Genomic DNA, 13,563 nt, shown 5'->3' with positions numbered 1-13,563 from the left:
TGTACGCTAGAGTCACACTCATTAGACAGCTGTTTGGCCAGTTTGTTTAAAAAAAGAAACTTTAAACGAAGATCCCTGTACATACGGCTAAAATCGGCCAGCACATTTTAAGTGAATAAGATTATCGCAGAGCCAACAAGATATTGCTCTATACTGATCATCAAAACGGTCAGAATGCTTGCAAGTAGGTAGACAACAAGCCATTGAAAAGCCAAAAGAAACACAAGGCAAAAATATATAAAAAAAAAATAAAAAATAATAAAAAAAAAACAGAAACAGAGAAAATAAAAAAAATATATATAAAATGCACCAAACACTAATCACGAAAAAAACTAATTAATTTGGCAATTAATTATTTGGCATTAAAACACCAGCGAAGGAGTAAACAAACTAAGCACACATAAAAATTGAGAGAAATAATAAATATTGAGAAAAACTCAGGAACTATGAAAAAGTACGATCGTCACGTCAGAGAGCAGAAAAGATTTTTTGGGTTTATTTTAATTTTTTTTTTTTTTTGCTAATGGAAGCATATTTTTATATTTTTTTTTACTTATTAATAAGTTTATTCGAACAAATTGTGGATAATCATATTCTTACTGTTTTTAGCGGACGTTGACGATACTATGCGCAGTACGTTCAAGTGGCCCCTACGACACCAGGACAAAGCCTGTTACGCGCGATCCCAAGCAGATAACTGCCCACCTCCCACCCGACCGACCGAGGGGTGCAGCCGTATAACGCACGGCACGAATCGCGTGGACAAATACACAATAGAAAAAACAGACAAACAAATAATACTATAGCTATCTATTAACTAAATGGGATAGGATAAATGTTTTAAGCATATTAATAGAAAACTCTGAGCCGATTACCGGGAATAGAAGGTTGTAATCAGAGCAGAGGACCCTAAAAGGTTCATGCATGGCATAGTTAGAAGAACAACGACTAAGGGATAAAGGTATCAAAGGTAGACATCCTTTACATGCGTCTACATGGTACCGACAGATTTACCTGAGCTAATAACTCAGGCGAGTCGATATCACCAATTAGGAGCTTGTGCATACAAATAACACCAAGCATAATTCTACGGTTAGTTGGGGAAGGAAGGTTACTCAAGAGAAATTTACTACAATACGAAGGCAAATTGACATTGCGATCCCAGCTTAAGCCACGAAGAGCAAATAGCAAGAAGTGCTTTTGAACGGATTCAAGTCTAGTCTGGAGCGACTCATATTGAGGTGACCAAATGCAAGATCCATACTCTAAAATAGGACGGACAAGCGAAGTAAAAAGAACTTTAGTTGTATAGGGGTCATCAAATTCTTTTGACCATCTTTTAATGAAACCCAGGACACTCATGGCCTTTGCGACCGTGGTGGAAATATGGGTGTTAAAATTTAACTTATGATCCATAAGTACGCCCAAATCATTCAGTTGAGGAGAGTTACGAAAAAAAGTCATTACCTTACATTTGGTAGTGTTAAGACTTAGTATGTTAAACTGGCACCTGGATTGAAAGTTTTTTAGATCAGCTTGTAGTCGACTAAATGAATCTGTATCTTTATAAGTGAGACAAATCTTGACATCGTCAGCATACATAAGCACACGCGAATGAACAATGACTGATGCAAGATCGTTAATAGTGCGAAAAGCAGAGGGCTAAGATGACTACCTTGAGGTACACCAGAAGTCACAGGAATGGAATCGGAAAAAGAAGACTTAAAAAGTACCTTCTGTTTTCTATTTGTTAAATATTCGCGAACCCAAGAAAGGAAAATATGCGGAAACCCAATGTCGCTCTGCTTAGAAAGTAATAGGGTATGATTAACGGAATCAAAGGCTTTGCTGAAGTCAGTGTATATGACATCAGTTTGTTTACCAATTTTTGAATTATTGATGTAAATTCTTAAAGGTTAGTGGTTGTAGATCTACATTTCACAAACCCATGTCGGGATGGCGAAATAATAGAGCTGCAAAAATGTTGCAATTGAGAAGTTATAATTTTCTCAAAAGCTTTCAGAATAGCGGACAATTTTGAGATACCCCTATAGTTAGAGGCTTCGGACTTTTTGCCATTTTTATGCAGAGAAGTTCGCTAAGAATAGAACTTTCATCAATCACTGGATTGAAAATGCAATTAGCCTTTTTTAAATGATACGGATACGGACTTGCTCGATATTCCGTTGAGGAATTTGTTATTTTGAAAAAACTCGCAAACATATCGGCAATTGCCTGATCAGTGCTCGCTATTTTGAAAAGACAAAAAAGATGGGTGCACAGAGGTCTTAAGTTTATAAATAAACAAAATTATAACATTTTTTAGGGTCAGAAGAAAACTGAAGCTTACACCGCTGAAGATAATTCGTATAGCATTGTGTATTAAGCATCATGAATTTTGAACGAGCGAGTGTATACAGACAATAATCTGATGAACGACGTGTTTTTTGAAACTTCTTATAATATCGTGTCTTCACATTTTGCAAATTGGATAACTCACGAGAAAACCAGGGAGGTTTGTTAAGCCGCTCCAGCCTACCAAGAGGAACACAAATATCAAAGAGTGAATTCAGAGTATCATAGAAAAAACGAACAGCTAACTTCATATCTCTACAATTGTACAAATAAGACCAATCGGTAGTAGTAATGTTTTCATTAAGGCTGTCAAAGTCAGTCTTAAGAAAGCACCTAGTTAGAGGTAACTCATTTGACCCAAGTAATGGTGAAAGCAAGGGCAGATCAATTTTTAAATTTAATGTAGGATGAAATTTGTCTTCTGGAAGAACAAATGGTTCGATCCTAGAAACCTCACAATAAGAAGAATACAATACAAAAATAACATCTAACGATTTTCCATTAGAATTTAGGACAGGATTGACTTGGGATAAAGATAAGCCTAGAAGGCCATCAATAAAGTCATGTGACAAAGAGGGCAGCAACATGGTATATTTATCTGTTGGTGACCATGCTAAAGCGGGTAAATTAAAATCACCTACAACTATGAGCATGTTTTGACTGGAAACTAAAGAGGGGACAAACTGAATTGCCTCTAAATGATTTAAATATACCACCATGTCTGACAATGGTGGAATATAGCAACAAGTAATAAAAGCAATAAAATATTTAAAATTTACTTTAACACCAACAAACTCAATCTCCTGGGTACTAAAAAATTTAATCATTTCAGATGATAAAGCAGCATCAACAGCTATCAGAACGCCACCACCTATGCTAGAAGTCCGGTCACGTCTGAATATAGAAAAGTTTGTGGAAAAAACCGATGCATCAGCAATATCAGGTTTCGGCAAAAAATCTTCTCGACATATAGTGTCGAAGATATTGTTTTTTTCGCTTTAAACCAAAAAATCAAGATGTTATCCCTGTTTGTAAACGCTTTCTTCGGGAAAAAGGATATATGTAGCTTTGCCCCACCAGTTGTAAGAGACTCAGAGATTGAATCAGAATCCTTAAAGAGTGAATTCTTATGCAAGTGTAAATTCTACTTTTTCCTTACTTAAGTGGAAAAAGGTTTTAACGTTTTTCTAAAAAGTCTAATGTTTGCTTAAGAACGGTTTACAATTTTAGTATAGGAAATAACGAAGTTATTGATCAAAGTCACTATTTTCCACCGATCGTTCTTATGGGTGCTATATGATATAGTCATCCGATCTTGATCAAATTTTGCAGTCATTAATAGCTATGTTCAAATGAGCAATATAAATTTTTATGACCTTCGTGAAAAGTAACAAAGTTATTGACAAGTCTCTGTTTTCGACCGATCGTTCCTATGGGAGATATATGATATAGTCACCCGATCTTGATCAAATTTGAAACAGTCGTTTATAGATGTGATAAAGTCACCAATATTAAATTTCATGACAATAGCTCAGCAAATAGCGAAGTTATTCGTGACTTTGTCGTTTGTATGGAGCTATATGATATAGTTGTCCCATCCGGCTGAATCCCTGATATACAACCTGTGCAGTATATACAAGCCTACATGCAAATTTTTCAGGTCTTTAGCTTTTACAGTCTAGGAGAAGATTGCGCTGATCCAGACGGACGGACGGTCGTGGCCATTCAAACTCGTCTCGTCGTTCTGATCAAGAATATATATACTTTACTAGCAAACACGGCTAACTTCGTTTCGCCACCTGACGGCTTCGTTCTTAACATTTTGTTTGGGGATTAAAAGATGAAAAAACAAATTTTTTTTTATTTATATTTGAAAAGTTAAACGAAATTTTCGAAATTGTGGTAAACAACATTCTTTGTTTTTTGGTGAAAACATGAATTTTTTAGATTAAGGCCACAAATAGTCAAGGATTGGTCCTGTGATTTGTTGATCGTCATGGCGAAGGCAAGACGAATAGGAAATTAAATTTGTTTAAAGTCAGAGGGCATATCCGTTGGGATCCTTGGAATAAGATTTTAAATTTTTATCTCTTCATCTTTCATCTCTATCATCTTTAAATTTTTCTTTAGTTTAAACTATAACGAACACCGAAAGATATGCTAAAATTGCCAACACTGTTGTGGCAAAGCAGTATGCACGTTGATTAACACCGAACAATGAGAAGAAAGACAGACAGACGAACGGAGAGAGATTCATTCGATAGGCTACGATCAAGGACGACAGACTTTAAAGTAAAACCTGTAAAACAAATAAAATAAATAATAAGCCTGTGATATAAAATATAATAAATAAAGATAAACCTTGCTACTACAAACTCAGAAGTGGTTCGATTCAAAAGTTTTCGCATGATGCAATTAGCCGTCTTGGGACTGCCGACAATTGGCAGCAAAGCTGAATTAGTGGCGCGACTTAACCAGGTCCCATTAATGGGCCGAGGCTGTGCACCGGCGGTAACTGATGATAGTGGCCCAGAATCTAAAGGGCAAATCAATCCAATCAAAACGCAGATCTAGCTGACAACAACAGTAACAGCGAAGACCCAGCTTTGCAGCAACAAATTTTGCCAGACGAGCGAGGTGACGCCGCAGCGACAAATTCCGAAAATTTTAAGGGAATGCTCAACATAATAAGAAAGTTGGAAGCAGAAGTCAAGGCCAACCGCGAGCGTCTTCAGGCACAAGCGCGACACGACGGCCCTGCCGCATTAGGCGCCAGAAGCCCAGACATTGCCGACAGCGAAAACAGATGCGTGCAGACATATGATGAGCAACAAAAGGGGTCGTTTGCGCTAGCGAAAGAAATTGCTGTTGACTTTGATGGACAAGACTGTGCATGCAAGTGGATCAGACAGTTAAAGAGCATTGCGCAAGTTTTCGAGTTGAACGAGAGTGTGTGCGCATGTTGTTTGTGGCAAAACTAAAGGGTGCCGCAAAACGTTGGATTGAAGCGAACCCAACACGTTTGATCGAACTGTTCGAGCAGCTGTGCGAACATTTAATTTTGGCGTTTGGTCAAACAAGTTCGAAGGCAACCTTGCGACGAAATTTTGAACAGCGGAAGTGGCAACGCCTGGAAAAGTTTGCCACTTATTTCGAAGCGAAGATAACTTCGGCACAAAATATAAATTTGGATACAGAGGAGCTGTTGGGGCATCTGATTGAAGGCATCCCGTCGGATATTTTGCGCGATCAGGCCCGCATACGATATTTAACAGATCCGATGGAGTTGCTTAAGGCGTTTTCCAATATCCAGTTGCCGAATGTGAAATCAGCAGCTGATTGGGTGAAACCACCAATCATTAAGAAGAGCGCTGATGGAAAGGACTGGCGCTGTTACAATGCACGAGGACATATTGCCAAGGATTGCGGTAAACCGAAGAGACCACCCGGTTCGTGCTATGGATGTAGCGTTGATGGTCACTTTATTGCCCAATGTCCAAAGAGAAAAGTTCGCCGAGGAGAGGATGATGACTATGTAAGATATGTTAAGATTTATTTAAAGGGTTATACTAATTTAAATATACTCGCAGAATGTCTCATAGACTCAGGAAGCAGTAAAACAATAATTAAAAAATCAAGGGTGCCGGCTGGAATTTGCCTACATCATGTTTTGAAGTCATATTTTGGAGTAAATAAAAGTTCATTGAATATACATGGCAAGATTTTCTGTTTCATAATTAATAAAGAAAAAATTAATTTTTAGTTAATTGTGGTTGCTGAAGAGTCTATGAGTCACGATGCAACATTGGGGCGAAATTTTTTGAAAGTCTGTGGCTTGCGTATAGATTTAAGTGCCTAGGACGGGATTGTGAAATTGAGTCTGGTAAACGAAGAAATGTCAAACGATACTTGTAAAGTAGATAGAAGTCGATCGTTATGTCCTGTTGAAGATAGTGCTAAAGAGCGAAAGTAATGTAAAGAAATTGCTATGAATCGATAGTTAAGTACTGATGAAGAGATTGTTACATGACATGACATGATGAATATAGACGTAGAAGGCGAAGAAGAAATAGAATGTACGTGTGGAGACGAAATAGATTTTAGTACGAAAAGTCGGCTTTTGAAAATATTTAGAGAGAATTATGTTGATGCTAAGATTCCACAAGTCCCAATGGAGCGTATTAAAGATTTGTCTAGAGAAGTCCAAACCGTTCAGTTGTTCACCTCGGAGACTGTCATAGGAGGAGAAAGAATATCTTCTGAATAAAATTAAATTACATTGAAAGATAATTACATAAAACAGTTTTTACGAAAATAGATTTGAAATATCAAAGAAGCTAACATCGGCTATTCCGAAGTTTATATACCCTTGCAGTCCTTGGTAATAATAATTTTACATGTTTGTTTTCTGCAACTCAATTCATCAATATACAAACAAAACAATTTTACTCTCTATTTTACAATTTGTTCTTTTTCACTCATTCCCAAAGCAAAGCAACGCACGCATACACATACAGTTTTTGTAGCGGCTCGTCTGTGTGTGTATGCATGTACTCTGTTGATGACGAAAGACGTAGAATATATATAATATATATATATTTTATGGGGTCGGAACCGTCTCCTTCTGTGAGTTACAAACATCTGACCAATTTTATAATACCCTCTGCAAGGGTATAAAAATGGGAACTTTCATGTCTTTATGAACGAGGATTAGGTGAAATGTACGTCATTTAAAAAAAAAATGATGAAAAAATTAAAAACTGCACCAGCTGTTTTCCAACGATTTGCAAATAAAATTTTTTCTGATTTGTTAAAATAAAATAAGGTTATTGTCTATATGGATGATATTATGAAAGCAATTCTAGATATGGAGGAGCATCTAAAAGTTTAAAAAGAAGTTTTTGCAAGATTGGTACAAAATAACTTACAGTTAAGGTAAATATTTAGGATTCAATATTTCAAGTGAAGGTTTTAAAGCTGACGATAGTGGAATAGAAGCAGTTAAGAATTTCCCAACGCCAGAAAAGGTGCAGACAGTGCAAAGTTTATTAAAGGCAGAGCTAGTGTTTTTTAACTCTTAAAGAGAAGTTAGTGCAAGCGCCAGTATTAGCAATTTTTAATTATAAGCATGAGACAGAGTTGCATTTTGATGCAAGTGCACTTGGTTTCGAGGCTGTTCTAATGCAAAAGAAAGTCGACAGTAAATTGCACCCGGTATTTTTTTTGTCTCGTCGATCGAATTAGAAACTTTAGCAATTATTTATGCGCTTCGCAGATTTAGAATTTATTTGCAAGGCACAAGGTTTAAAAAAATAACAGACTGTAATTCGCTGACTCTCACATTAAATAGAGTTGAGCTAAATCCTATAATTGCTAGATGGGCGTTAGAGTTGCAGAATTACGACTATGAATTAAGTCATAGAGCAGGAAAGAAAATGCAGCATGTGGATGCATTAAGTAGATGTATTGGAGTTATGGTTGTGGAATCTAATAGTTTCAAGGAAAACCTAATTATATGTCAAGCTAAAGATTCGGAAATTAAGAAAATTAGAAATCATTTAGAGAAAACAGAAGATAAAATGTTCCAAATGCGAAACGGTGTGGTGTTTAGAAAATCAAGAGATGGCAGGTTATTGTTTTATGTTCCTGAAGATATGATGAATCAGGTTTTGAACAAATATTATAATGAACTTGGGCATATCGGCAGGGATAGATAGATACGATTTCAAAAAGTTATCGGTTCAAAAACATTAAGGATAAATGCATTAGTCACATCGAAAATTGTTTAAAATATGTAGCTTTTTCTCCCAAATCAGGAAAAATAGAAGGACTATTGCATAGCATTCCAAAAGGAGATAAGCCATTTGAGCCAATACATATAGATCATTACGGACTAGTAGCAGCAAGGAGAGCAAACAAACACATATTCGTTGTAGTGGACGGATTCACTAAGTTCGTTAGATTGTATACAACAAAGTCCACAAGCACGAAAGAAGTAGTGAAAGCGTTAAGAGATTTTTTTAGGGCGTATAGCCGACCTAAGTGTATTGTGTCAGATAGGGGGAGCTGTTTTACGTCTAGTGAGTTTGAACAATTTATGACTGAATGCAACATAAAACACTTGAAGATAGCTACGGGCTCTCCTCAAGGAAACGGTCAAGTTGAACGATTGAATAGAAGCATAGGTCCAATGATTGCGAAACTTGTAGGACCAGAGAGAGGTTTGCATTGGGACTCTGTAATTGAAACAGTAGAATTTTCTTTTAATAATACATTGCATAGAAGTATTAAGCAACAGCCAAGTAAGATGCTGTTTGGAGTAGAACAGAAGGGTGAAGTTATTGATCAGTTAAGAGAAAAATTAAAAGAAATCCAATGTCTTGAGAAACCGGAAAGTTTAAAAAAGATTCGTAAAGAAGTAATAGAAAACCAGAAAAAAGCGCAGGACCTTACGTAGTTGAAAAGGTATTAAAAAATTATAGATTTTTGCTTAAAGACGTCGAAGGATTCAAGGTTTCACGCAACCCCTATTGTGGAGACCCCCCTGAAAAGAATCAGAGGCTGAGCATGAAATAAAGTGTAAGCTAAAACAAATCAGCAGGATGGCTGAAATTAAAACATTTCTGTGCGCCAACATAGAAAAATCGTTGTGGCGCAACGAGTGGGAGAAATGGCTTCGGTCATTCAATATCTATGTGAACACAGAAGAAATTTCATCCGTAATTAAGAAGCGGAACAAATTACTGCATCTCGGCGGACCACAGCTACAAGAAGTGGTGGACAGTTTTCCAGGCGCGTTAGTGCCATACGATGCGACAAAGGAAAATAATGTATTTACTCCACTGGTGGATAAATTAAATAAATATTTTTCACCGCAACGTAACGCCGTATTCGAAAGGCACATGTTTCGCAGCATGGTGCCAAGGTGTGTGCTTCGCCGAGTTCTTGCTGCGTCTAAGACAACAAGCCAGTAAATGCTCTTTTGGAGCCACCAAGATCGAAATAGAAGAAATCTGCATCGCTGATAAAATCATTGATGCCTGGGCTAAGACTGCGTTAAAAAAGAAGCTATTAGAAGCGGAGCTCAAGCTGGAGGAGATAATAAATACGTGCACAGTTGAAGAGCAAGTGAATCAGCAGTCAGAGGCAATGGTGATTCCGTCGGATGCCGATATTGTGAAGAAAATTGGCGTCCAAACAAAAAGAAATGACAGGACGAATGATGCGTGTGGCCGGTGTGGAGCAGCAGACCATGATAAACGCAGTATGGCGTGCACGGCAAGAAACTCAATATGTAATAAATGTTCCCGGTTCGGACAGTATGCTGGGATGTGTAAGACCACATTGAAGAGACGTTTTGGAACACCATATGATAATCAACGGAAGCGACCACGAACCTCACAGTCCCAGGTGAGCGCCATCGATGAGAAGGAGACTAAGTGTCACAGCGACAACAGTTGGTCGAACTGTTTAAAAATAACTGGTGAACCAGAAGGAGAAGAAACCGTATCATGTCTAGTTGGGGAATCCCAGCTGCAAATGATAATTGACTCCGTATCACGGTACAACCTGATAAGCCGTGTCGATTGGCTGCAACTGAATTGTGTACATGCGACAGTGTTCAATGTTCGTACCAACTTGTCTACCCAGTTTCGAGCCTATGCTTCGGATGACGTGTTGAGGGTGACTATCGTTTTTGAAGCTCCGATAAGAATTCAGGAAAGACCAGAGATGATTGCTACATTCTATGTAATTGAAAATGGTAGAAAATCGTTACTAGGATGGGACACAGCTGTACAGCTCAACGTCCTAAAATTTGGTTTAGGCGTAAATAGAGTGGATTCGTGCGCACATTTTCCGAATTGCTTTAGAAGACCAAATTGCAGAAAGGATAAGCCAGGCTGTGCAGCAAGACATTATAGAGCCAGTCTATGGACCGAGTTCATGAATTTCACCTGTTGTAATTGCGTATAAAGGAAGCGGCGAGATAAGGCTATGTCTGGACATGCAAAGGGCGAATTTGGCCATCACGAGGGAAAACTACCCACTGCCAACATTCGACATGTTCATGACCAAACTACGGGAGGCGAGATGTTTTTCCAGACTGGATTTGAAAAATGCTTATCACCAATTGGAGCTCGATGAGTCAAGTCGGCAGATTACCACATTTATTACACACAAGGGACTATTTCGATATAAAAGACTGTTTTTCGGAGTTAACTCGGCTCCAGAAATTTTCCAGAGGCGGCTGGAGGAATTGTTAGCAATGCTCTGAACTATATTGACTATGTCATCGTCTTCGGCAAAAACGAAGAAAAACACGACAAGGCGCTAACTGCGGTTCTGGAAATTTTTGATACCCACAAAGTTGTTTTGAATAAGCAAAAATGTGTGTACAAAACAACAAAACTCAAGTTTCTTGGCCATATTCTATCGGACCATGATATCGAAGCGGATCCGGAGAAAGTTAGAGTGATCACAGACTTCCGTGCTCCAAAAACTAAGGAGAAGACAAGGAGTTTCCTAGGCCTCGTAACATACGTGGGGAAATTTATACCCGATCTCGCCAACACGACGGAGCCACTGAGAAGATTGATAAAGGCGAATACCAAATTTGATTGGACCAACAAAGAACAGCAAGCCGTTAAAGAAACAAGTCGTCGAGGTGACAAAGCTGTCATACTTCAATAAAAATCTCCGTACATGTCTTATAGCCGTTGCAAGTCCAGTGGCAATGGGAACTGTTCTGGTACAGATTGATGATCACAACGACCATCGTATCGTATCGTTCGCCAGTAAAAGCCTAACTTATGTTGAAAAGAGATATTCGCAAACGGAGAAAGAAAGCTGGGCACTGGTATGAGCAGTGGAGAAGTTTTACTACTACCTAGCAGGACTAGGACTATCTTCGAAACCACCGGCACATATCGAACGTTGGTTACTGCGCCTACAGTCCCACCGATTCCGAGTCATCTATAAAGCAGGAAAGGAAAACCGCGCAGATTCCGTGTCGCGTCTTTGTCAACTTACAGAAGCGGTAGCTTTCGACTGGCAGGATGAGCAGAATAACTTTCAAATTGTAGCCAAAGGAGTACCAAAGTCTCTAGACATATCGGAAATCATGGGAAAAAGTATGCATTACGAAGAAATAATTGATGCAATGACCTATCTTAGCACCAACTCATGGGAGGCGAACTCATCCAGTCCATATTATCCGTTCCGATGGGAGTTATCGAAAGTTGGAAATGTACACTTACGCGGAACGAAAATAGCTATACCAACAATACTACAATCGCAAGTGCTCGAACTGGCTCATGATGGTCGAAAGGGAAAGATTATAAACGAGAGTTCCAAAACTTTGTCATGATGTACACCGTAACACCACATGGAACCACAGGAGCAGCTCCTTCGGAATTGATGTTTAACCGGATCATTAGAGACAAGATACCGGATGTTCGAGACTTTGTGGGTGAAGTCGGTGAATCCTCGGAAAGAGACTTGGATTGCTGGAACAAACAGAAAGGAAAAGAGAAAGCAGACAGGGAAGAGGCGCCACAGCATCGGATATCCAACCCGGAGACAAAATTGTGCTGACACCCACGTTTGATAAAACCGAGTACGTGGTAATCAATAGAAAAGGGAATATAGTTCAAGTGAAAGGAGGAGGGAAAACGCTAACCAGAGATGTGAGTCACTTAAAAAAAATTCCAGTTACAGGTACCCATGAAGCTGCAACGACAACCGATGGTGGTCAGGACACGAGCACATCCAGACAAACGTCTCAAGCCCCGGAAAATGAAGCCTGCGCTCACGACGAGGGATTGAAGCTGAAGCTGAAAAACATTGGAAAAGTAATAGTTAATTTGTTAAAATCGAAATAATTTGACATTTCTAATTGCTGAAATACGTGGTTGATACAACTATCAAATTGTTTGGAGTTCGCAGAAAATGTCTCATGTTAGGGAAAAATAGGCCAAATAGTAGAAAATAATAACTATTGTATTACACAAAATCTACTTTTATGTATAAAATTCAAATGTATCATATCAATTGTATATATATAGTCAGGGTTTACAAATGTTATAATGTAATTAGCAAAATAGGATCAGGAGATCCAACTGTCAGGATGACCGAGTTGTAGTAGGATAATTAGTTTAAACTATAACGAACACCGAAAGATATGCTGAAATTGCCAACACTGTTGTGGCAGAGCAGTATGCACGTTGATTAACACTGAACAATGAGAAGAGAGACAGACAGACGAACGGAGAGAGAGATTCATTCAATAAGGAGGACAGACGTTAAAATAAAACCTGTAAAACAAATAAAATAAATAATAAGCCTGTGATATAAAATATAATAAATAAAGAATAAACCTTGCTACTACACATTGATCATCAATTTTTTTTATCAACAAACGCTTTCCACTGCACAGTTTTGGTTGGTTTAAATTTCTAAGCATTATGACTAACGAGCCAACCTGTGTATTTCGCCGGTAAAATATTCATTCGACCAACATTGAATATACGCCCAAAACGCAATTTAGCTTGATTCAACCGAATAAAATTAAGGTGCTACGTATTGTTTCGACATGTCAACGCAATATTGTTGAAGTAATAATTGTAATAATTTTTACGAATCAGCCAGAACGATATGCGTAGTAATTCATCGACCTAACCTTCTTGGTAATTTCCTAACCTAAAACAAATTGGTAAAAATCGTATTTTAGAACACCTAATACGTTAACGGCATTGATCTTACCATTCAATAAATTTTTTATTTTGATATTAAAGTTATATTCATCGTCACCTTGCCAGAACATCAGCGGGTATTGAAACGCATCATATGAACGTCACCAACAATAAACATTGCCACTTCATCGATTGTTGGATCTTTAAATGTGCGTTCATGTGTTTCAGCAGGTCTTTTATCTGCTATCTTACAAACAATTTTTTTTATACCCTTGCAAAAAGGGTATATTAATTTTGGTCAAAAGTGTGCAACGCATAGAAGGAAGCATCTCCGACCCTATAAAGTATGTTATTCTTGATCAGCACGACGACACGAGTTCAAATAAATCAAATAAATTTTCTTCCAAACATACATAGGTATCTATGTAGTTAGCAATCAGTATGCGTGACTTAAGCATACATATGTATGTATGAGTGTACCTATAAAATTTCAAGTACGAAATACGTGGATATTATG

General features: G+C 38.0%; 1 protein-coding gene across 1 annotated transcript; it reads left to right on the top strand.

Moving 5' to 3' along the window:
- The first annotated feature begins 9,562 nt into the window (after nt 1-9,562).
- LOC124460946 lies at nt 9,563-11,949 on the top strand. The gene is made up of 6 exons (XM_047012532.1): nt 9,563-9,619; nt 9,676-9,917; nt 10,587-11,011; nt 11,070-11,212; nt 11,309-11,486; nt 11,753-11,949. Exons 1-6 carry the CDS (start codon nt 9,563-9,565, stop codon nt 11,947-11,949), a joined length of 1,242 nt encoding a protein of 413 aa, XP_046868488.1.
- Nucleotides 11,950-13,563: the final 1,614 nt, after the last annotated feature.

The sequence above is a fragment of the Drosophila willistoni genome, unplaced genomic scaffold (genome assembly GCF_018902025.1).
Source record: "Drosophila willistoni isolate 14030-0811.24 unplaced genomic scaffold, UCI_dwil_1.1 Seg169, whole genome shotgun sequence".
In the NCBI taxonomy this organism is placed as follows: Eukaryota; Metazoa; Arthropoda; class Insecta; order Diptera; family Drosophilidae; genus Drosophila; species Drosophila willistoni.
Note: the sequence above shows the minus strand (reverse complement) of the source record. Positions and strands in the feature narration are given on the sequence as shown.